Consider the following 25,111-nt stretch of genomic DNA (forward strand, 5'->3'; position numbering starts at 1 on the left):
TGTATCAATAGTGAGGCTAGTCAAGGGATTTATTGTATTAGATATCAATCAATTATTTATGTTTGCGTACAAAACATCAGATCTGTAGCTATTCTTGTGTATTTTATTTCAATAGAGAGCAAAGATACTTTAGCTCTAGAAAGACAAAAATGGGAAGGGGGAGGGAAACGGGGTTGCATGTTTTGAAGGCGGAAAATTCCTCTGTATTTTTTAATTTTTTTAATCTAGTGTAATATTGTTTCTAAAAAGATGAAATATATTATAAAAATATATTTATTATTCATCATTGGGCTATTACAATTAAAATGAAATATATTATTATGATCAAACAATTTACAAAATTTATATTTTTTTGAATTATAAGTAACAAAAACAGTATTTTAAAGTGATTTTAAAGTTGAGATAGAACATACAATATTCATATAGACAATGTTTTCTTAAAATATGAAAATGCTATTATGGATCACTACAGTATTATATGATAAAAATATTATTATTTAAACCTGATATTGATAGTTAGTGATGGGTTTATATTATCCTCTATGGTATTGTTGCTTAGCAACTGCTTACTCTGTCTCTAATGAGAAATGTAAGATTTGCAGCCCGTAAGTATAGTACTCAGATTTTATAAATGATTTCTTTGAACGTTGCCGTATTCAGGCAAAGATTTTGGTATTAACAAAAAATATTCATATAGTCTATGAAATTTTATACAGTATACACTATTATAGGACTAAAAATACTCAAACTAGTTTGACAAAAAAAAAGTGCAATGTGCCCAAATATGGTAGTGATATGACATCATCATGTCCATATATGGGCACATCACCTTTTAGCACATAAAATTTGTGTAGATTATGTAGACCGCTTAATACGTAATACACCATGAAAAATGTCTTGTTTAATTAATGATTAATTTTTGATATGATCAATATGACTATGAAATTAATCAATAACTTTCTATCCATACAGTAGTTGTCAGATCAAAATTAGGAATTTTTTTTTATTATAGGATATTTTTATATTGTACAGTATAAAAATTGAATGACAGCATTTGGATGCATGTAACTGTAAGAAAGCCTACGTTGAAAACATATTGTAAACTGTATAACACCACTGTTGGTATCTGTACAGTTAAACTGACATTTATCCATTGATCAGTTTGAAAGTCTTTTGGGCACAAATAGTCTCTTTCGTGCCTAGGTTATCTGGATAAACTGACAGTAGCCCTTTCTCCTCGAAGAGCGAGATATACCTCGAAAACCCCTTTGAACAAATGGTATACAGTAGTCCATGACCTATGTCCTTCAGGTGGGAGCCACAAACCACCATCATTATTTCTTTTCGAGACATGAGAGAGTAGACATGTCTTCAAGAGAGCTTGTATAATATTAGATTATGCATTATAGTATTTCTGCTGTATTACTGTATGTGGTATTGTTGTAAAGGTAAACATTGAATTGGGATTGTACATTATGAAATAGTGGGGGCCTAAAAATGGTAACTTTTAGGTGCCGAACTGATACAGTACTGATAGTGTCCCATCTTTTACAATTTGTAAAAGTGGGGCTGGGGCCCCCTTAAATTCGCCTATGCTGTATCATACACCCCTGAAGTATATAAAAATAAAATCTTCCACTTCGCATACATTTGTATCTGTTACCTGCTAAAAGCAAATGCTTATGTAACCTTCATTAAAGTTTACCATTGTTGAATATAGGTGCCTTGCTCTGAACTATTACTCACTATATTAATATCAGTACAGTACCCCTTGAGTCAATATTGTTCAATAGATAGTGATGCACTGTACGTGTCTGAACTTACATAAGGAATGGCTTTGATAGCATGACACAGATACAGAACATTATATAATATAATAATCACTTGTGATTAAAACTACAATTATTATTAATATTATTAATTTATATTATTGTATTGTTGTTTGTAAATACTGTAGTTTCTAGTTATTTTTGTTTATAGCTTTAATATAGTTAGTTACAGTTTAGTTATTCGTGTTTTTTTATTTTCAATATGTTCTGTGTTGTTTCTTGGACCGCACCACATATTGTGAGTGCCACTGATTCAAAGGTGCATGGTCAACAAAAAAATAAAATATAAATAAATATTCTTTGCATACTGTTTTTTAGTTGAGCTATAGAATTTTTAAGAGTAGGAAAGATTTTTTCTCAACACATATTAAAGATAATTAAATAATATAACATCATCCAATAAAATAGATATTAACAGAAATATTCAATACAGAGCTAAAAACTACTGACACAATTAGCTTGATTTGAAATTAAAATTTATTGGATCGTAATTTAAAAAAATAACAATGAAAATATATAATTAAATAATGCAAGTCATTAAGCCTTGCTTCACTAAATGAGTCGCCCTAATATATTTCCATAACGTAATAAGTTTTGATTTGACTCGGCCGTAGTGGCTTAATCATAACCACTGTATCTCTTTGTACTTAATCATATAATACACAACACACTTAAAGGAAATACACATTTATTACTTAGACTTCTTGGCATCATAACATAAATTGTTTTTGTACTATTTATGAAAATCTCAATTGTTATTATAATTAGTCATGATTGTAAAACATGGCATTGTAAAAATATTATGTGACATGAAAACAACTAAACATGGCTGAGAGGCAGAGCTAAAGCTCTAAAATAACAAACAATAAAAAAGCAAGCCTAGTCTATGCTTAAGTAGCACATTTTTGTTTGGAAACTGATCGGGCAAACTTGAAGAAGTTTTCCAAAGTTTGCAGTAGACCAGTTGAAAACTTTGGCAGAAAACAGGTATGCAGAAGTCTAGACTATAGTTGGAAAACTTGAGAAAACTCTGACATTTTGATTTTGTACAGTAGTGTAAACCATTGACTAGGTTTGCCAACAGTATTTATTATAAAAAAAGATTGTAAAAGATGAATCTTCTTTGGAGATAGAGAGGAGAGAGTAGTATGATTTCTTGACCTGTTTTTATTCTTTTAAATAAAATAAAATGTAAAAACATATTAATTTAAGAATTTTCATGAAAAACCTCAAATACTTTTAGAATCCCCAATACAGTAAGTAGAAACCTTCAGGAACCAACAATACATAACATCTTTAGGGTCTCTCCCTAATATAGTTATGGCAATTAGTGTTAGATATATTAACATAAATGTTTTCCTTAAATAGGGTGTGTCCCAACAGATGAGGTTCTACTATGAAGACACTGAAAGGAGACTTTAAACAAAATTAACAAGGCTTCAACATTTGTTTTTCAACCATCTTTAAAGAGGGTAACCCTTCCAGTTTAGTCCAGTGGGTTAATTGATATTCAGGGGCCCTCTCAATAATTGTTCAATCTGATAGACACTAACTTTATCATACATTTTTCACACCTGGATTTAAGCCAAAAGTTGTTTATTGAAAATCTTACAGTAATACTTCAATCTACTGTACAAATATGTTATCATTGTGTTTGCGTAGGCTTTTAACAAAGTAAATGTAACATTATTGATATAGGAAACATTATCATCTGATCCAGTAACAATTTGAATAGACAGATATACACAACGATGAGTGCTAGACTGCTATCTAAATTATAATGATTCCTCTTTAACTATCTGTATTGTAAATCACCATCATTTAGATTTTAAAGTGATCTTGATGCGTTTGCATTATTACTTAACTTGTTACAGTACTGATAGTATGTCAACATCATTACTGTTTGTTTACTGTATGAAGTGAGTGAAACTGTTCTTTATAGCATTAGCCTATTCTGACTCCTGGTTATTATGCATTGGTAGATCAAATACATATTAAATGTAGTTTACTGCAGTAGTCATACAGTACATTTTACAGCACTTTACAATTTTCAAACTGCTTATTTTACAGTGTAGAGTGATTATTTATTTGGATGTTGGTCAGTCATTACAGTACCGACATCTCTCATTCTAGAATGCACCAGGATTTTTGCTGCATCACCTAAATTCAACTGCTGGTTGCTATCTATAGTTCATTTGAAGTTATTTTTAATTTTACCATAGTACTTTACCATAGTACTTTACCATTAAAAAGTAGCAGTTTATACTGGGTTTTTGTTTAAATTAGCTGTTATTTTGTCCAGAGTCAACCACCAAAAGAATGTAAAACTATGGATTAAAAGTTCAGCAAGTTTTAAACCGGACAGTCAACTCCAACACCATCACAGCTCGAAAAGTTCCAACATGGAGAGTGACAACAACCCAGTATAGCTGCATTATCTCACAGAACAATTTAAATGAATTTTATTTTTTTTTTAAACTGTAACTGTATCTTTTTTAATGTGTCATTATTTGACATTGACATTTAATGTAGTTAGACGTAGTTTGGTAGTCAGTTGTTGGTCATTGCAAGTCGAAAGCTCCCTGGTATCGTTGTCTGGATTGTTGGAAGTGAAATATTACTGAACGGTGTGTTGTACTATGTGTTAACTGACACTATGTTTTACATTATGTCCCATCTGAATCATTACCTTTTCAATCAATATTTCAAAGTTCAAAGAACATTAGAAAGTGTTGTTTTATGTGTGTCTTAATTTGTGTCTTTGCCTCACAAAGCGTTGTTTATTGCTTGTATCGTTTGTCAGTTCGAAATAAATGGCTTAAAGAAATTGTTTTAAGTTGTATTCTTAAAATATCTTGCATACTAATAGAATAGATTGAAGCGGCTGTTTTGTATTTTCTATGGAAAGCCTTCAAGCGGCTGTTTTGTATCTATGGCAAGCCTTCACATTAATCACAGAAACCAACAATTTGTAGACTATTGCACTTCAGAGAAAAGCTGAACATGAAGGTCCTAAACTTATGTGAATTGTAGGCTCATATTGATTTTTGAAATGTTAGTTACTAAAACACTAGTTCATTGTGAGTTTTACTACAGTACCTCATTCGGTGTTTCACAAGCCTATTTGTGAGAGGTACTGCCAAGGTCACTTTGTCCTAATTTAAAGTCTATAGATACCCGGGTTTATAGAAAGTTAGTTGGACTAACTCGGAGAAATTCTGATGTACCTCTGATGTACGTCTGATAAGTTACAATAGTGTACATCCAATGTATCTTAATCTCGTATAGCTTTCTGAATGTAACATAGACAAGCGCTTCCCATCCCCAATGGTTTAACGGATACTGGTATATTTTTTTAGATTGTACTCGTAACAAACTGAACTGCATTGTGAAAATAGTGAGTGAACTTAGCTAGACTGTTGCATTAAAATATTATTTTTATACTATAGAATATATAATAACATATTATTTTCAAAACATTTCATGTTTGTTGTCTTTCAGGTTTTGGTACATAAGCTGGTTTATCTTCTTCGCGTTGTTGGATTTATTAGCAAGAATCACTAGTGTTGCTCTGCAGAGGTTTGTGTAGAATAACATACTTTCATTTAATATTTATGTTCTATGAGATTACTATAAACTTAGGTGATCAGATAGTTGTTATCCTTATGAGGTGTGAAATTAAAACTGCTGTTTATATTAATTTATAAACAAACACATGGATCAATAAAGCAGGGTATGAATATTCTGGTACAAAGTATGATGTATGCACGAATTACATGTATTGTATATTCCCATCCATTTCCGGTTAAATCTTTATATCAATGGAGTCCAAAAGGCTAAGACTAGAGCCCAGTTTTCTTTTAGTTTGGTTTGAGCTTACGCTGGATATCTAGATTCTTATTTATTATTTCAATTCAATTGTATTAGCTACCAATGCCATCAAAAACAAATATTGCATAAACAAACAATTCAATGTACATACATACTAGAAAAATATTATTTACACTTTATTAATATCATCCGGAAGGGCAGAAAAGGGGTTAATAATGACCTTATATCTAGGCGAGAGATTTAATGGGGAAGGGTAGAGTATAAGGGAAGTCATATTTGCAGAGATTTCAAGGTACACTAGTAGTTTAAAAATTGTCTCGTACCAAAAATAAAGACTGCAAGACCTGATAAACAGTAACAGCTTTGAACTAATCATAGAAAAATTATATTCTTAACTACTGTAAGTGCTACCATAGTGTTATATTTGGGTCTAGTGTATTTCTGAAGATGAAGGCAAACACAATCATCTATTGCTGCAACAGACAATATTAAGTTCAGAGTGAAATGAGTTGGCACTATTTAATCAGATTTGAACACACTATGGAGGCCAAAGTGGTCTCATGGTAGAGTCTGTATCAGAAGATTTTTGAGTTAAAATCTCTGTTGTAATGCTCTTAAAGTTTCTTGCTTGTCCAGTTGAGACAATTTTTTTTTTGTATTTTACAGGCATAGTCAGTATTAGTATGTTATCAAATCAGGTATCCTATTGTACATTCATTACAAACTATACATACATTACTGTTTCTAGAAGGAAATATGTCTAAATATGATTTAATAAGATTTAATAGCATGTATTAATCGTTATGTCAATAACATATCTTAAGTCATTTTCAATTAGGACACTGTCTTACGTAGCAGCTGTATTTCTATGTATAAAGTTATTGTTGTTATACTGTGCTCGAGAATCTTGGGTATTGCTTCATCAATATTATATCAAGAAAGTGTACCAAAGACTCATTAAAGCACATTTGTACTACTTGCCTCAAGCAAAAACTGGCGTTATTTATAGTTTGTGTGAAAAATCAGTATCACTGATCAATGGTCAGTACAAGATGTTAAACAACACTGCTGAAAGAATGTTCCTTCACACTTTTCCCATCCCATAGGTGCATCCAAGAGGAGGGGCCTAGTCAAATTTTAAAATTTACAATGAGAAGTTCAGTGAAGAGCATTTAACCATTGCTATCCTCCTCCACCCTTCACCCAACTCAACCCTTATTTCAAAATAGATCTGTCACTAAATCTAACTTTCTATAAAAAATAGTTCCTTAGCTACAGTAGAGCTCATTGGCAATAACTTGAATTGAATAAAAACACACAAATAAATTTGTAAAGTATCACTTTATGTTTGGGTGCATTCTGAGATGTTACATAGGAACAAAAGGGGACAAATAATACTGCTTAAACAGAGAAACAAACTGTGGTAAAAACATAACCTCCTTTGCACAGGTAATTACAGTCTAGGCCTCTTTAAAAACAAGTAAGTAAATAATAGCCTCAAGAAAGTGCGTGAGGATGTGCTGCATGAATGTACTGTAGCTAATACTGTACTACTGTTTCCAGTGTTATATTATGGAAAAATATTCTCCATGGTTATATATAGTACAATAAATAAGGCAACTACCAGCATTTTACACATTATATTTGCATTAATTATGGCAGTATACACTAAATATCACAAGTGTTGTTTACTAGCGATCGGCTGATAGTGTATGAGAGAGCACATCTGATGTTTTGACACTTTCAAGAGTTCTAAGTTACTGTAAGACCAACGATGGAAGATGGCCTATAATTGGAGACAAATATTGTCCAGTGGCCTGAACCAAATCGCTGAATGTTGTGCAGGACCCTATTTGTCATTTCAAAATGGTAGGCTAGCTTGTAAACTCTGGTAACACTGCAGTGGCATAACAGCTATGAGCACTCACTCGCTAAACCCAGCGGTTCTGGAGCATAAGTGGCCCCAGAGCATGGGCAGTCCAATCCAATGCAACTACCCAGTGTTGGAGCCCCTGAAGAGTGCGAAAACCACTGTCCCATGCGTTATGCCACTGTAGCACTGTTGATTGGCATTTTTAGTAGGGAACTATTGGAAATATTAGTCGTCGATAGTAAATCATTTTATATTAATAGGACGTCTGTGGAATTTCCATCTGTGCTGACCACTGACTGTTGACCACTCACTCTATGGTATATATCTTATTTTTAGTAAGTCTGATTTTAAAGTTTAATTTCGTTTGGGCAACTTGTTTTTACTCTCTGCACCCCAACCCCAAAGCCACCTCCCCAACAATCCCCCTCCCCAACAATCCCCCTCCCCACCCTGACCACAATAGACCAGTACATTGTATTATGGTAATATCTGGCAAATACTAGTAAAGTACAAAAGAAATTGATATGGACTGATATCACACGACTGGCTAAATATGTTATTGAAAATAAACTTGTATACATAGAATTCACAATATAGGTCACCCTACCCTGCTAATTATCATTTAACCTTTCTTTTGAACATCGGTGACATTTTATAAAAATTGTTGCCATGACATTTGAAATATCATCCTCTGTTTTATGTTCTTAATATACCGTGCTTACGTTTTATTGTAGTTCAATGTTTAAATGCCCTTTAGATGAAAATACTATACTGAGTCTACAGCAATTTAGAAATTGTCTGGAAAATCATTGCAGTATTTCATTTATTGTATTGATAGGACAGACTTTTGGTTTTAGTTTCAATTTCTTTCTAAGAAAAAGGAATCTTAATGTGAGGATCCAGGTACTTATTTTCTTTTGCACAGGGAACAAGGAGAGGGAGGGGGGATTGAGGTCAACAATTTGAGGTCAAGGATGTAATAGTATTTAGATTAAGGTGGGCATATGGACACCCACCTTCAAAGTCTTCCACTTAGCTTACAGCTTAATTTCAACACAGCACTTTTGCATTCCTGAATGTTCAGTTTTAGTTTCTTGACAGTGACACCGGCCCCTAGCCCTCTCCAACTACAGGGCCATCTGCTTGTTGAAGTAATCCCTGTACACAGAAAGGGTAGAGAATCACTCCCTGTATACATTGTTACGTTTATGCTAATGACATGAAAAATCATCGGCATGATTGAGATCATTTTGTATTTGTGATAATATACTGTATCCATATTTTATATTTCCTGTGTTTTTATAATTTATATGAATTTACAAAATAACAGTTTACATGTAACATCACTTTATTAATGTATCAATAAGATTATACTCTAAAGCTTAGTAGAACCTAACCTCTATTAAGGGGACAACTTTGGGACACAAATAGGGGTGTCCCCTAAAGAGGTTTGCTGTATTGTAACTTTCCCTTGTTCCTTTCAAAGTGAAAGTGTCATCTTAATAAGTGTGTCCGATGAATAGAGGTGTCCCAAAGGAAACGTTATACTGTATTAATGTTGTTTTAAATTATAATAATTTGTATCATAAATAGACCTATGCAATATTATAGCTGATTACTTGTTTATGTATTCATAACATGTCGCATTACATCATGTGCCATTCTAAATTGGCCAATTTCAGGTGTAAACATCGGATGCAAGTCTACAATAATTGTTTCTTTTCTGACTAATGACGTCAAGTATTACGTCGGCATACAACTGCGTACACAAATTACTCAAAGAGATTTATGTCTGAAATTCTCCAGCAGAAGTATGTTTTAGCGATCAAAATATTTTTTTTTTGAAATTTCGACAAACAATCTTACTATTGTGCTTGCATACTTTTTGTCCTTACAAAGAAAAACAAATTATTAAGCCATTTTATTTCTTTGAATTGCAAATTACAAAGATGTGTTAAATATTACAATATTTTATTTTATGCAGAGTGCTGTATGTATTGGAATTTGTTGAGTTCCAACTCAAACTTGATTGAAACTTGGAGAATGCAATGGCTTCACCCCCTCCTCCCCCGTTATATCCTTGTCACCAACATTTCACCATAAGAGCATCCTTGCATAATAATGTGTTCATAGTAATTTTTATCAAAAGCTTTGTTTTAATATTAATTTATCTATTATTAAAGTGACGTAAAGCCATGGATTATAGATTACACATTCCCTGGTTGTAAAGACTTTAATTGAGAAGGATAGCGATGTCAATTTGCATAAATATGCACAAATCACGTTAAGTCTGTATTGATTGATTATTCATTACCCAGTAGCCTGTGATAAACCATCTAACTATAAGGTTTCACTCAACAGCAACTGACTGCCAAAGGCAGGGGATGTGAATTTTGAACAGTGGTGTATCGCAGGGGGAAAGGGCCCCTGGTTTGGCACTACTAAGGGGCCCGCCAACACTGGTAGTTGTGTTGCTCATGCTCTGAGGCCCCCTTAATCCCTGGGGTCCCCCAGTGAGCGCTCATAGCCATTACCACACTGATTACCATAGTGATTTTTTAAAACCTATTTTTCTTAAATTACATACATTTGTTGAGAAAATAGATAGGGCATAATTTATATTTTTCCTAAGAAATTCCATCAATCAATATTAATAATTAAGAATAGTTTCAACATTAGAATATTCGATTGATACATAGATATACAAGATATTTGTCATGGCAGTAATAAAATTTATGATCAAATTGTTTTTGATGTACTAAGTATTTACAATGCGTAGTAGGTTTGACGAGAATCGTGCAATATGCTTTATTTATGATGAACAAATCACCCAGTTGACTTTGCTCATCTGCATATCCTTTCAAAGACCGAATCAATGAGGTGTTTTGATTTGATTGTGCGGATCGTACTGTAGTTTCATGAATTGTAAGCTGAGTTGAAATAATAGTTTGTTTTAAATAATGAAGTAAAGGTGTAGATTTTATTTCTTTAATCCTTTGATATAAAAAAAATTGTACAAATTTTCTTCTCAAAAGATCAATCAAAATTTAAAAAAGTTGTATTCAATATTTAGGGCCCCTTAAATGTCAGCTTTTTCTTTTATTGTTGTCATCCTCTGTAAACAAGTTAATTAAAAATGAGGGGTTAAACATGCATCCAATTTAACTGACAACATATGCTTTCACAAGCTAGTTGATTTTTTTTTTCATTTATATGCCGCTTTTTACAAAACAAACATAAAAAATCTTGAATAAAAAATGCAAGAAACACAAGATACACAACATCAAAAAACCTTAAATAAAAAATATAAGATACACAAAAGAAAAGGTTGTTAGTTGTTACAATGATCCAAGATATTTAGAGCATCGAATACGGAATATACTGTATACATTAAACTAAAAGACATTTAGTCTGTATCAAAAGGGTAACGGTCAGAAAACAGATAAATTATAGACATTTTTATTTCCAAGTTACAAATGCGTCAAAATACATTGTTTTTCAAATATTAAAAGAGAAAAAAAAACATGTCATTTCAATAAAGCCATCAACATAAACATATCCCATCACATCGCCAACTGTCAGAGAACAGTCTAAGTAATACTGTACAACATTTCCCTTTTTTTGTAAAATAATTATAGACATTTTTTATTTCCGATTGAACAGGTCAGAATACATTCCTGCTAAATCTGAAATGACAGATTTTATATAATAATTCCCTGGTGCATGTTATTTTATTGATATAACATTAGTTATGCAACCCTAACTCCATCATGTCGACAGTCTTACATTGTTGTAAAATCAGAAATTACAACAAATCATAATGAGCGAACTGCAATGCAGAACAATACGCATCATCGCTCACACCGTGTTATTTTATTGTTTCACACAGGGTATGCATCAGATTTTCAATCGCAAAACAGAGCCACCATGGACCACGAACTACCTAATCAAGAACTGATCAAGTGCGTCGTCGTCGGTGATAGTTCGGTGGGAAAGACGAGGTTGATTGTTGCGCGGGCAACGGGGCAGGTGATGCCACGTAATCTTTTGACGCAGACTCATGTTCCGTCCGTTTGGGCCATTGATCAATACCACAGATGCCAGCAGGTAAGACATAATAAAGTTCTTGATTTTTATTATAGATCAGGTCAAAGGTTGACTACGAATTATAAATATTAATGAATATAAAAAAGATTGGAAAGCATAATAATAAATTTGTTGCTCATAGAATATACTTCTGAAATTAAGAAGAGATAAATTGAAAAGTAACAAACTATATACAATATAGAAACAATTGTAATTCTGTACAGTAATTGATTACTGTATATTCAAGAAGACAAAGGAGATTTTGCGATTAATAGTTCAATTTATACATATGTAGTCTTTAGATTTTATTAGTACTTAAATACCAAATAAAGTAATAAACATTTTAGATGTAATGTTTCATTTCCATGACTTACCAAGTATAGTCAGTGTAAGCCAGTGTCGTTACGGCTATGTGGGCTCACTGGCTAAATCTGGAATTACAGGAGGCCCTCAAGAAGGGCCCAAAGGAAACAACAGGCAATAAAATATGTTGAAAAAAGCTAAAAACGCCTCCAGCTTTGGAGGGCCACTGAGGGTCCCTAAACCAGGGCCTCAGGCCTCACCACTGTTGAAAGCATTTTTGCAATTTTTCCAGACAGCTTTTCAAACATCCATTGCTTTCCCCAGGCCTGTACATTTGTTATACACCGGTGGTCAATGCCTATGTGTATGCGTTAAACCTGGAGACTCATGGTCTAGCCTAAAATTCCTTGACTTCTTAAAAACTTTTGTTAATAATAACTTTTAATATTGGACCATTGAAAGGAAACTACAAACAAAATTATAATTTTTTTTCTGTGTTACTAACTACTTTTTTTCATGAACTATTACAGTAAATTTAAAACTACCTTGTTATATATGTATATGTTTTATTTTACAGGTTCTGGAGAATTCATGGGAAACAGTTGATGGCGTTAGTGTTAGTTTGCGATTATGGGATACATTTGGGGACCATGAGAAAGACCGAAGATTTGCATACAATGGGTAGGTCACCACACTTCCTTTAAAAGACAGATCTGACCTTTTACCTATATTTGTTATTAACCAATTAGACGGAGGGTTATTAAGTATGTACCAATGTGGGTTAACATCACATTTAAATTGGGTTAATGAGAAGAAACAAGAAATTAATATTAATGCAGAATTGAATAATTTGAAAATGATTCTGTATTTTATAATAAAGTAGTACTGTATTGAGTGAAGTATAGAGTGTTGAGTGAAGTATAGTGTTGAGTGAAGTATAGAGTGTTGAGTGAAGTATAGAGTGTTGAGTGCAATAAGAGTTGTGAGTGAGCAAAGAGAGATGTGCTGATAAGGAAAGTGTGACATATTGAATGGTAAGTTTGATTTTTGTGTTCAGAGTTCAGAGAAGTATGGCGCTGTGGAAGGTATGTGAGTGTCTGAATATTGAGAAAAGTAGGATTTTGAGGAGAGTGGAATATTGAGTGAAAGTACAATATTGAATGAAGTACGATATTGAAAAAAATGGACCATTGAGGAAAGTAAGATTTTGATGAGAGTGGAATATTGAGTAAAAGTAAAACATTCAGTGAAGTATGATATTGAATGAAGGAAGGAAGATTTTGAGGAGAGTGGAATATTGAGTGAAATTACAATATTGAGTGAAGTATGATGAGGAGAGTATAATGATATTGAGAGAAGTTGTGTATTGAGTAAAGTAAGGTATTGAGTGGCACTTTAAGGGAAGTAGGATATTGAAGAGAGTGGTACACTGAGGAAAATACAATATTGTGGAGAATGGTATGAAACTAAAAGGGAAGTTTGATATGAAAGCAGTGTTTATTGATGGCAGTGGAACATTGCAAGAGGTTTGATTTTGAGGAGAGTGTGAGGGAAGTACAGTAGGAAGGTATTGACAGTTCATTTATTTCATCCAGTTTATTGAGGAAGTTGAATGTGTTGAGTGTATATATAACATACTATTTTGCTTAATTATGAATACTTGTCGTGTCACACTGTACCTTTATATTATATTTCATTTTAAACCTGCAGCTTTCGCTACACAGGATAAAATTATTTGCTTCATGTTTACATATTCTTAGATTTTACAGATCATTTCCTAAAAAAAAAAAAGGATTCCCTATGTGTGTTCAAGGTCTTGAAAATATTTTTATGTTCTTTCAATAGAAATAGATAATAAAAATGATGATTTATTTTTTGCATTATTAACTTCAGTACCTGTATATTCCAAGGTCATTGAATTATAAATCTTAATTAATTTGATAGCCAGAATAAATACCAGAGGGTATATAACGTGTAGGCTAGTCAATCTAATTCATTTTATACTCGGTTCATGCATAAATCAATGACTCAATGTAATGCCATTGAATGCTCCATTGCAACATCTTTAATACATTTACTATAAGATCAGACATTTTTGGGTCCCAAAAGTGTCCCCTTAATAGGGGTTCTACTATATTTTGTGAAAACAAATTGCTGCACAGATTATCGAAATCGATATGCCAAATCCTTTATCCCCTCCGGTATCACCCAGTACAACAGGAAGTCAAGAAGATCATAACTTATTTTGTAATTTTTGATGTTTTTATATGAATGGTTGTTCTATCTTATAATTGTATTTATTGTGTTTTCTTTGTTTTTTATGACGAGCAATAAATTTCCTTTCTGAGGATCAATAAAAGTTATCTTATCTTATCTTATCTACAGGTCCATGGAGGAGTAAAATTTCACTCTTCCCTGATACTGTTTATATAATTTTTTTCTTTTACTTATACTACTCTATGTAATATATTACTCTATGAATGTGATTTCGAAATTAAATGAATTGATTGATATGTGTTGTATTCATGTTTTATTCAATTCTTATAGTGCTGATGTCATTGTTCTTTGCTTTTCTATCGCTGATCCGATTTCTCTTGCGAATGTTAAACGTGTGTGGGCATTGGAGATTAATCGAGTGTGCCCTCGAACTCCAGTCATCCTTTGTGGAACAAAGAATGATTTACGAAACTCCGAGGTACAGTTATTGATGAAAGATCGTAGCAAATTCAGGTAATGTTATATTTCTTGTTGAAGTATGTTAGCTGGAATGGATAAACCATTTAAGAATGTACAGTAAAATAATGGTCTGTTCTTAAGAATGTTGTGCTCTAAAGGCTTTCAATTGAAATAAGATTCCTGCACCATTAAAAAAGGCCCTAGATATTGTATGTTATGTATTTTTTAAAAATCCATGTAAAAATTGTTCATACTATAATGCTCTGCTCTGAAGAATCTTTGTGCTCAAAAGGCTTTTTAATGGGTTAAAGAATCTAGTATATATCTGCTTTTCACTGGAAATAAGTTATGCTCCCTGCAGCCATCCAATTGTCTTGCTTTAAAACTGGCGGAGAACATGAGAGTAGGTAGCCTATTGTTTTAAAGATTTTAAATGTATTAAAAGTGTTCTTTTAATCGTTCCTGCAGTTCCAAGTTATACAAACAATTTATAATAATTGAAAATAATTCTTTTTTTTTTTTGAATTTTCTAGTCACCATTGTACACGACATCGATTATTTGACCCCAAGAACATCATACTGCCAAGTTATGGGAGACAGACTGCGAAAGACATCGGAGCATACTATTACGAGACGAGTGCGTTCAAGCAATACGGCATCCAAGAAGTCTTCAGCAGTGCCATTCGTGCAGCGCTGATTCATCGCAGACACCACCGTTTTCTGCAGTCTAATTTACGCAAGGTGCAGCTGCCGTTACTCCAAGCTCCTTACCTACCAGACAAGCCTGGTGAACCTCACGTGCACATACCAGAGTCAACTTTTATGCAAGAGATTGGCAACCTGCTGGCTGATACAACGTGTGCTGATGTTGTGTTTCTCACTCAAGGCCAGATTTTTTATGCACATAAAGTAGGTAGCACAATCTGTAATCGCTAACTTAGTAGAGCAGTACTCAATTTTCATCTTCTACGTCTTTGTTACATCTCAGCTGAAAATTATCTGCTTGGTGGCTTTGTATCTTGTTCACTACTTTCTTACATTCTGATATTTTATTACAAATAACAAGGCCATATACATGGCTGCAGTCGCGTGCTCAAGTTAGTGTTTACCCACCGACCAACCGACATAGTGAACTGTAGAGTCGCGTTGCACGTGACTAAAAATATGTTACTACAGTATATTGCTTAAAGGTTTGCATCACTGTATATTTCTTAAGCTCTGTCTACACTATCAAAGTTTATGTGACACAAAAAAATGTCCCCATATATTATCACTACCATATTTGGGTACATCACACTTTTTTGTCAAATTAGTTTGATAGTGTAGACAGAGCTTAAAAGGCATAAAATACGGTTGTGTATGTCTCAACCACCAAAACGTTAAGAAATTCTCAATCTCATATTATTTCCTTTTGGTGTACTGCACACCTAACTTTTAATTCTCAAAAATAATGTAATTTTTCATTTCTATATATAGATTATTTTGATATCAGCATCAGATACCTTTCAGCAATTATTTATGATGGATCTATCGGAACAACTTGATAGCAAGCCTGCATCATCAACAACTGTCTTGTCTGCTGCCGACAATTCGCCACAATTGACTGATCCCTCCTTACAATACCATAATGCATTAAACAAAACATCAACTCAACAACCAGAAATGGATGGAAAAAATACAGATGATCTCATTACAGAATCTGATGTAATCAGTTCTGATGTTAACAAAGAATCTGATTCTGACATAAGAACTAATCCTTCTGAGTCTGCCCAGTCCATCCAAAATCCACTTGGTAAATCTCTCGACCACGAAGCCTTCCATTCCATACACTTGCAACAGACGACAGATCCCATTACCGGTAAACCGTTCCTGCAGCATTATGTTGTTTTAAAACCGAAGATTACGCCCGATGCCTTCAAGATGGTCTTGGAGTTTGTATACAAAGGATTGTTGCCCAGTAAGGGATCTCTGCTGGATGTGGAAACAGCATCTAACCTGTTGGAGTTGAAAGATTTAAGCTATGCCATAGTCAACTTAATGAAGGATCAGGATTACCTTAATCAACCAATCATAGATGCTTTTATTGAACAGAGAACAACCAAGCTTTATGATTTTTGTCTCAATCAAGGCATGTTATCAGGTAAGGTATATGTTTTCTTGCAGTTATTTATAATCAATTTTCATTTTATCTATGTAACTTGGAGATATGTGAAGTTCAGTAGAACCTCTCCTTTGGGACACTTTCTATTGAAGAGAACAAGAGGCAATATATATTTTAACTCTATGGCCAAATGCCAACAATCCTGTTTTTGTTAGGAGACTCCATATTTTAAACTTGTCTCCCAGCCTAACATCGCTCCCTGTTTTCCACATTTTTCTCCCGGATTACAAAGATAACTGAATTTTGATGTATATATATGTTGTTTCTGCATTAAAATAAACAAAAAAGTTCACACACAACCAAATTTACGATATTTAAGTCAGTGTACGACCATCTGAGGTGATAATTTGTTTACTTTTTTTTTTTTACGATTTTGAAGAAAAATCAATGTTATGATGAAGACACAAAAGCTGGAGTAGAATCTTCAGTGGCGTGACATAGAAACCTGAGGCCCCTGGTTAAGGAACCCTAAGTGGGCCTCCAAAGCTGGAGGGCTTGGGCGTTTTTATTTTTCGACATATTTTAATGCCTGTTTTTCCTCTATGCACTGTTCATAAGCTCTGGGGCCCCTGAGTTTAGCCAGTGAGCACTCATTACCATTATGACAGGGTATCTTCCATATGACTGAAATATTACACAGCCTATCCTCTGTTACCTCGTCATTTTGAGAATAAATCCTCACTGCAGGATGTCCAAAGGGTGAATAAACTCTGACTCATCTTTATCATTTCACTCATTTATTAATAATATTTTAGCATAATCACAGGGTGTATTAGAGTTTTGTTTTGTTTAATTATTCATAACAATTCTGCTTCATAGGTGGAATGTGCACGTTCATCAGCAGATATATGAATTATTGCTGTGTCAGCATTTATACATTAATTATAGGATTTATCCAATTGATTTCTTCGTGAATGAAATATTATTAACCGAGGCTGTGTAATTGGGACCAAGTTGAATGACAGAGATAATTTATTGATAATGAACATACCAAGAGAAAATGGCATTTGGACATAGAATAGTTAATGATTGATATTGTCAAGACTTGGAACTGAAAAGAATTAGGAGATGATTTTGATGCTATCTCAAGTTCAGTTCTGGATTTCAATTAATTAAAAATAAAAGAGTTAATTCTCTTTTATTCATTCATTTATTCATAATGGTACAGTATTTGAATTTTGTTCTGTCAGATATGCTGATAAAAGTTGATGATGGCGTTGTTGTCACACACAAGAGCATCTTAATGGCACGATGTGATCCCATGTTAGCCATGCTTGGAGGACACTTTAGAGAGAGTTCAAGTAATGAGGTAAGATTATAGGAGTATAGAAGAACATTAGAGGGCTCCCTCAATTGAGACAGCATATGGCAGTTTACAACAACTTTGATCTCTATACTGAATGGTAGTCACATGACTTTTGCTTTTCATGTATATTGACTGGTAAATATACCTAGGGTTGGCAATTGAGTCTATAAACAGTACTTGAGGGGGTGGGAGTTATCAATATTCTTCTAGGGGCTGGTTGTATGTGAATGTAATCTGAGTAAACAACTGTAAATCAACTTCCATTGGCTAGTGAGCAAATAGGGTTTTGGCACACTCTGGCTGTACTCGCCAATTAACACTTAGGCTAAGGGAAACATCTTTAAAAAAATTAATGAATACTGCTTAAGTGAAATTCTTAAATATGTATACTCACTGTGATTGGTGAATATTGCCACTGGCCTTCAACAAACAAGCCTGTAAAAATCTAACTGTAATTTATAGTGTTGAGCTAAATTGTGTTGACATATCTACATCTCTTTAATTTCTTCCTATATCTTTACACTCAAGTTTATAATGGATACGAGTTATTGTACTGTAATTTCAACATTTGTTATAGGTTGCAATTGAAGGCTTTGGAAAGAAGACTTTCAATGCATTGCTTGAATACATATACACCGACAAATGCAGTCTGCTTGGCTACCAAGAAGCGATGAATGTGGTTGAACTAGCTAACTTCTTGTGTCTTCCGAGATTGGTGGCTATCATGGAAGATATGTTGGTAACGGTGTTAAGTAAGATGATGGAGAAGAACAAGAATGACAAGCAGTTACAGAAAGAGGTTGCTAGGATCACTGTAGCAACTATCAATCGGGCTAAGGTATCAAATACAGTGGTGGATTAAATATTCAGCAGGCATCTTATCACCCGCAGCCCATAATCTATTACCGTATAGGACCAAATATAATCCCATGCTTGAGTACAATCCCATGCGTGAGTACAATCCCATGCGTGAGTACAATCCCATGCTTGAGTACAATCCCATGCTTGAGTGTAATCCCATTCTCTAGTATAATCCCATTCTCTAGTATAATCCCATTCTCTAGTATAATCCCATTCTCTAGTAAAATCCCATTCTCTAGTACAATCCTTTTTTCTAGTGTAATCTCTTTTTCTAGTATAATCCCATTCTCTAATACAATCCTTTTTTCTAGTATAATCCCATTCTCTGGTATAATCCCATTCTCTGGTATAATTCTATGCTTGAGTATAATTCCATGCTTGATAATTTCACTTCCTAATTTAGGCTAAATTCGGATATAAGACTAAGTATACTAAGGTAAATTCATATGTAATGCAATTTGGACATAATCCCACCTCCTACCTTTGACCCAATTTCATACCTAAGCTTGAGATTCAGTCATACAGTAAAAATAAGTAAAACAAATATATTTGTACTACTGGAATGGTAGATAGCTTTCTCACTTACTTCTAGAATAGTACTGTATCAATAGCCTATTGACCCTTAAACCCCATCTAGGGTCACTATTTACGAGCCAGAACTAAATTCAAGCTGTAAAGTAGTCTATGACAAACTTACTCTCAATCCAGGACTCCCAGCCTGCAAATAAATTTTTGTTGATTTCAAATTTCCCAGGGAGTGTCTTCATCTCAATGAAATTTGAATTAATAGGAATAATATTGGTACCCAAGAGATTTTATAAAGAGCCCATGGTAATTCTATAATATCATGAATGTTTAGAATGACATTACATTTCTTTAATAACTTTTAAAATTCTATATATATCTCCACAGCTACATAATGCTGATCAGTTACGGTTGTGGTGCTGCCACCAAACATCCATGAACTTTGAACTGGTTCAGAAAATGAAGCTTGTTAGCGAAGTGAATAGTGAGGACCGGGTGTGCCTGGAACACAACCGTTGGCCACCGGTTTATTACATCACAGAGAGGGATTACTACGACAAATGCCTCAAGGAAAGCATCTGCGCGCCAGATCCACGGAATCGCAAACACAAATGGTGTCTGAAATAAGTTGTGTTTACAAGATGACAGAAACGCTTTTTACGAAGCGTATGTGACCTGGATCCATGCAGTTGGAAAGCACAAGTTGTTTTAGACATTTTTTTTATAAAGGAGGCATTTTTAGCACTCCAAATTGTGACTGTTTCACCACCTCCAAAGTTAATTCCCTATTTTGTTAATAAACGTTATTACTTTTAAAATACTAAGCAATATTGGTAGACCTTGTCTTACCTCAATTGCCTAATAACCATCTCAATTTCTGCTTTTATTGCATACCTTTATGCCATGAATTGAAAAGTAATAACTAATGATAATACTATGAAATATAGTAAAAATAATAGAAAAACTATTTTTTAATTTATTATTTAATCGATGTCTTCAATCCACTGTGTGGATAAACTTACCTATAGGATGATATTTACTGGTACAGTAGTTCTTTTAAATAGAAAACATTAAAAAAATCAAGTTTGTAGAAGTGCCTGTTAAGAAAGTATATAGATATAGTAGTTAGTAGTTAAATTGTAACCCTTTTAACTTCTTGTGCTTGTACTGTACTTGTTTTATGTTTTTATTTGACATAAAATCTTTAAAATCCTATAGATATACTACATTGGCATGCTCCTCCTCCTTTTGAGCCCCTAATTTTGATATGTCACAGCCAATAGTCATTAATACTCTTTTTACATAGTCCTTTTACAACCCAATTGGATTGTTCCATTTTTTTGTGACCACCCAACTTTAATTCTTGTGGCTAGATAATGTGCATGTCTACTATCCAATCAGCATTATACTTTGTAACTGCACTTATCTGACATATTTTGGAATTCGGATGAATGCATGCTACAGTATGAAAATTAAACACTGATTGGTTGATAGACGACGCGTAGCTAGAAAGTTTTCATCCAATCAAAACGACCCTATTAACTTAGGCCCTTATTTTTCTACTCTACTTTGTAATACTTTATTTCCGATCTAAAAGCCAGGAAATTTGGTTTAATATATAAATAAACATATATTCTTTTATTGTTTTGGTGACCAAATTTTAAGTATTATTTGCTAGTTTATAATAACGTTTAGTATTTTAAAAAAACAGTTTAAAACGGAAGTTGACATATTAAATCAATTAAATCAAACACTGTATTCTTGCATATACTTGTAAATGTGTGCTTTTCTTTAAACTATAGAGTTTTAATCAATATTTTAATGATATTGTTCCTTTAAAAGGACTGGTTTAAGAGTTTTGTGACAAAGAATTTTAAAGTAAAACCGACCAAACATTTAATTTTGTTTCTCAGTAAAAAAATGTTTAATTTCTTATTTATATTTTTATTTATAATACAAAATCATTATTTTATTTTCTTATTTAAACATTCATTATTATTAGATTTATTTTATTAATATCGTTTAAGCCTTGCTTTGAAAAACATGATTTTTGCATGATTAGTTGTATGGAACGCTCAATTCTGGTTAGATTTAAGGCGTTCCATACTTTATAGAATGTTTACATTAAGGCAACTCACTTATTATTATATACACTTTTTAAGATATGCATATGTCAAATATTTTTAACATGTTTTAAAGATTTGTTTTATATCACTTCATATTGAATATAAAAAAATATATTTTATTTCATTATAAATGAAATTAGTAGTTGAAATGTTAAAGAGGTAATCGAGAGTCTTGGCAGTTGTTTTCCCATCGATGTAATAATATACAAAGTATTATTTGATATATAACCCTCTTCCATTTATATGTCTTATATGTTTTGTGTCTATGAACATGTTTCTACTGACTGATGTTTCTAATAATTAATAACTTAAACTCAGTAATAATCAGTTATATGTCATCAAATAAGTATCGTATAACCTCTGCTATAATCTCACCCCTAGAACACACAGGCCTATTTATACCCGGGGAAACCCTGGTTCAGGAAAAAAATGTTTGCCAAGCATTTCTTGTAAAAACTCATTTGAACTGGCTAGAGAGAGGCCTACATCTAAACCAAAATACTTGTACTATACCCGTTGATATGCATGTTTATGAAATCAGGCATAAAGTAGGTGGTGAGATTAGACCCAAAGTTGGATTATATCCGACAATATACAGTAATTGTTTTTTATTGATTATTTTTTAATCACGGTAAATTAAAATTTACATAGTAACTGCCCAAAATGTTTTAAATAAATCTATATTGATTGATAATGTATTTCTTGCCTGTAGGAATAAACCTATAGCCATTAATTTACTGTTTTATTTGTTGAAAAAAAATTATAAATGAAATAAATAATGTAAACAAACATGTATATTAAAATGTGTCAAAATTAGCTATGCTAATATAACGTTTAGGTTTTTGTTCATGTTGAAAATAATTAATAATCATTTTCAATACTAACAATTACCATATATGTTAGATTGTTGTGTAAAATGTTGATAATGTTTATTAGTTGAAACAAATGTAATTTGTAAACATGGCTGCAATTTTGTAAATACTCAATAGTAAATCAGTATTTTAAATATCTACATCTATCTTACATTCAACAATTTTTTTTTTTTAATAATTTATTTGTTTATAAATAGAATATGTTAAATTATCATGTAATTAAGTTTTCTTTAAAAATTAATTGATTTGTGTGCTAACATGATTTAAAAGCTAATAATAGAAAACATGGTATAACATTTCTTAATTCAATTAAAAAAAGAAAGGCAGTAATTATATATGTGTAGTGTAAAAGATAAATTTGTTTTAATTCACACATTACTGAAACATTTCTGAATTTGTTTTTGTTAAAGGTTCAATATTTAGTTTTTTCTTGAGTTTTAGTGATCATGTTGAGGAATAATAATGTTTGAGGCTTTTTCTAAAAACACTCATTGCACTACCCTACATTGCACTTATTTTGGTAACATCATAAGTGCTTAGAAATTGAAATCTCACCACTGTCTACACATGGACTTTCCAGATTTGGTGAGAATCACCATGGTTACATGATCTTGATTGAATAATTGATAAACTCCAACTGGATTATCACTCAATGTCACCCTTCTTTACGTCTTCATTTCCTTTAAAAAAGATCACCATGTTCTGATTTAACTTTTAAATATGTTAATTTGAGTTTAAGTTAGTTATTCTAATATAATTATTATGTTAAAACTGCTGATAAAGTAGAATTGTTGTTCCTCAATTCTTAAACCATCATCTGTTTATCCCAAGTGCTATCTGTCAATAACTTACTATTCACTTGTGCTGTTATACCATATTGCTTATTGTATGTACAGTATGTAAGTATGTTAATAACCTGACCTTCCAATTTTTAAAATGTTTGTGGGAGATTGTTATGGTATTGGATCATGATTTTGTGAGATTCTTGCGTACCTTACACAAGCTCAACTTATATTGATATACGTCATAGTAAAATGGACTTATTTTCATGACAGTCATTTCTTCAAGTTGTTTCAAAAAGTGTTACTCATTTATGTAGTTTGAATGAGATGTATTTTAACCATTTTCAGTACAAACATGTGATGGAAATTAATTTCTCAATTGATGTGTAGCTAGTGAGAACCAGGCTTTAGTGTTGTACTTGTATATACAAAGCCAGCTTGTTCAACTGCTTTTTTTTCTCGCGTATTTAGCATGTCGCATATTATATAGCATGGCATGTACATTATTAGCTTATACATTTTGTAGTGTAAGCTTGTGCCAGGGAAGAAATTATCTTCCTGCTTCTAGTAATATGATAAAATACATTGCTGCGACAGTGGAAGCCAAAGCTAGCCCGATTTATCACATATATTTGTACGATTGTATGCAACCAAAAACAAGGTATTATCAGTAATTTGGGATTTAATTGTATGGCTAGTAGAAATACTAGTTTGTATTGTAGCTTTCTATTCTTGGACTATGATAGAAGGTACATATAGATGCTATGATTGGTTGGGGCAGATTCAGCCAGTGTGTAGTGCAATCATAATATTCTAAAAATTGTCTTACCTCAACCATAGTTGGGCTAAGTTCAATTATTTCAAAAACTAAATCATGAATTTTGTTGCCTAATAATAGTAAGCCTACTAAACAACCTTGTTTAGTTGTTATTACTATATCCATAGTATATACCATAATATTCTCAAAAAAATTTTCAAAACTCTTGACTCAAAAGGGTACTTTTTAAGGACAAATTCTTTGGTCCACCCCAACTCCAGCCTAAATATACATGTGATGTTCTTCATACTATGGATATAACATAACATGGATATGTTTTTGATCAATGTTTATTTCATATTGCATACAATTGATCACTGATCAATTATACACATGCATTTATATTGACTTAGTTAACTGATTTTTAATGACAATGTTATTCCATTTTATCCATGGTTATCTATGCCGATTTAAAAAACCCATAATATGTGTTTTATCAGTCTTGTTAAGCAGTACATCTTTAAGACCTATACATGTTGTAGCTTTCCATACTTGTTGATATGACACGCCAAAGGAAATGGTAAATATGTTGTGATAAAAATGCTGATTCGTTTTGTGATTCAGAAGCAATTAATAAAAGATCTCTATCATTGCTATTTCATTTTTGTGATTTTGTTCTGTATTTTGTCCTTTAAAATGAAATGATACAATATTTTAAAATAGCTTTTTTCCATTCCAAATATAATATAAATTCTAAATATGTAAATACCCCCCACTTTTTTTTTAAATTTTTCGTCTGTATATAAAAGTATCTCCCACTTCTTAAAGTTTTTACCTAGTCAGCATTAGCTTTTATTTAAATTACGAATATTATAAATTTCATGATGAACAATATGGTGTCTCATAAATTTATATACAGTATTTACTTTTTGCCAAGATACACTGTCATATCACTATTGTAAATGACGATTATGATCAGATGGATGGTTGTCAATGATGATAATTATAATACAGATTTAAAAACTATTTCTGTACATGTAATTAGTAAAACAACAGAGGTCACGTGACGTTGGTAATGGACAAGATTTGTATCTTCTAAATGCTCACTCATGCGTCACAAGCA

General features: G+C 32.5%; 2 protein-coding genes across 2 annotated transcripts in view; one reads left to right on the top strand and one right to left on the bottom strand.

The window, feature by feature from the left end:
• LOC144838775 (rho-related BTB domain-containing protein 1-like) overlaps positions 1–24,672 on the top strand; it is a 29,313-nt gene extending 4,641 nt beyond the window's left edge. The window contains exons 2-10 of the mRNA XM_078694253.1: positions 5,331–5,408; positions 11,423–11,640; positions 12,500–12,603; positions 14,470–14,652; positions 15,132–15,507; positions 16,075–16,738; positions 17,950–18,068; positions 18,643–18,903; positions 19,839–24,672. Coding sequence (XP_078550379.1) covers positions 11,461–11,640; positions 12,500–12,603; positions 14,470–14,652; positions 15,132–15,507; positions 16,075–16,738; positions 17,950–18,068; positions 18,643–18,903; positions 19,839–20,078 — 2,127 coding nt within the window. The 5' untranslated portion in view covers positions 5,331–5,408; positions 11,423–11,460 and the 3' untranslated portion in view covers positions 20,079–24,672. The remainder of the gene's footprint in view (positions 1–5,330; positions 5,409–11,422; positions 11,641–12,499; positions 12,604–14,469; positions 14,653–15,131; positions 15,508–16,074; positions 16,739–17,949; positions 18,069–18,642; positions 18,904–19,838) is intronic.
• Positions 1–25,068, bottom strand: part of LOC144838787 (uncharacterized) — a 107,952-nt gene extending 82,884 nt beyond the window's left edge. Inside the window, exon 1 of the mRNA XM_078694267.1 lies at positions 25,057–25,068. The gene's annotated coding sequence lies outside the window, so the exon portion shown is untranslated. The remainder of the gene's footprint in view (positions 1–25,056) is intronic.
• Between the last annotated feature and the right edge of the window lie 43 nt (positions 25,069–25,111).

This window comes from Antedon bifida, chromosome 3 (assembly GCF_963402885.1).
Source record: "Antedon bifida chromosome 3, ecAntBifi1.1, whole genome shotgun sequence".
Lineage (NCBI taxonomy): Eukaryota > Metazoa > Echinodermata > Crinoidea > Comatulida > Antedonidae > Antedon > Antedon bifida.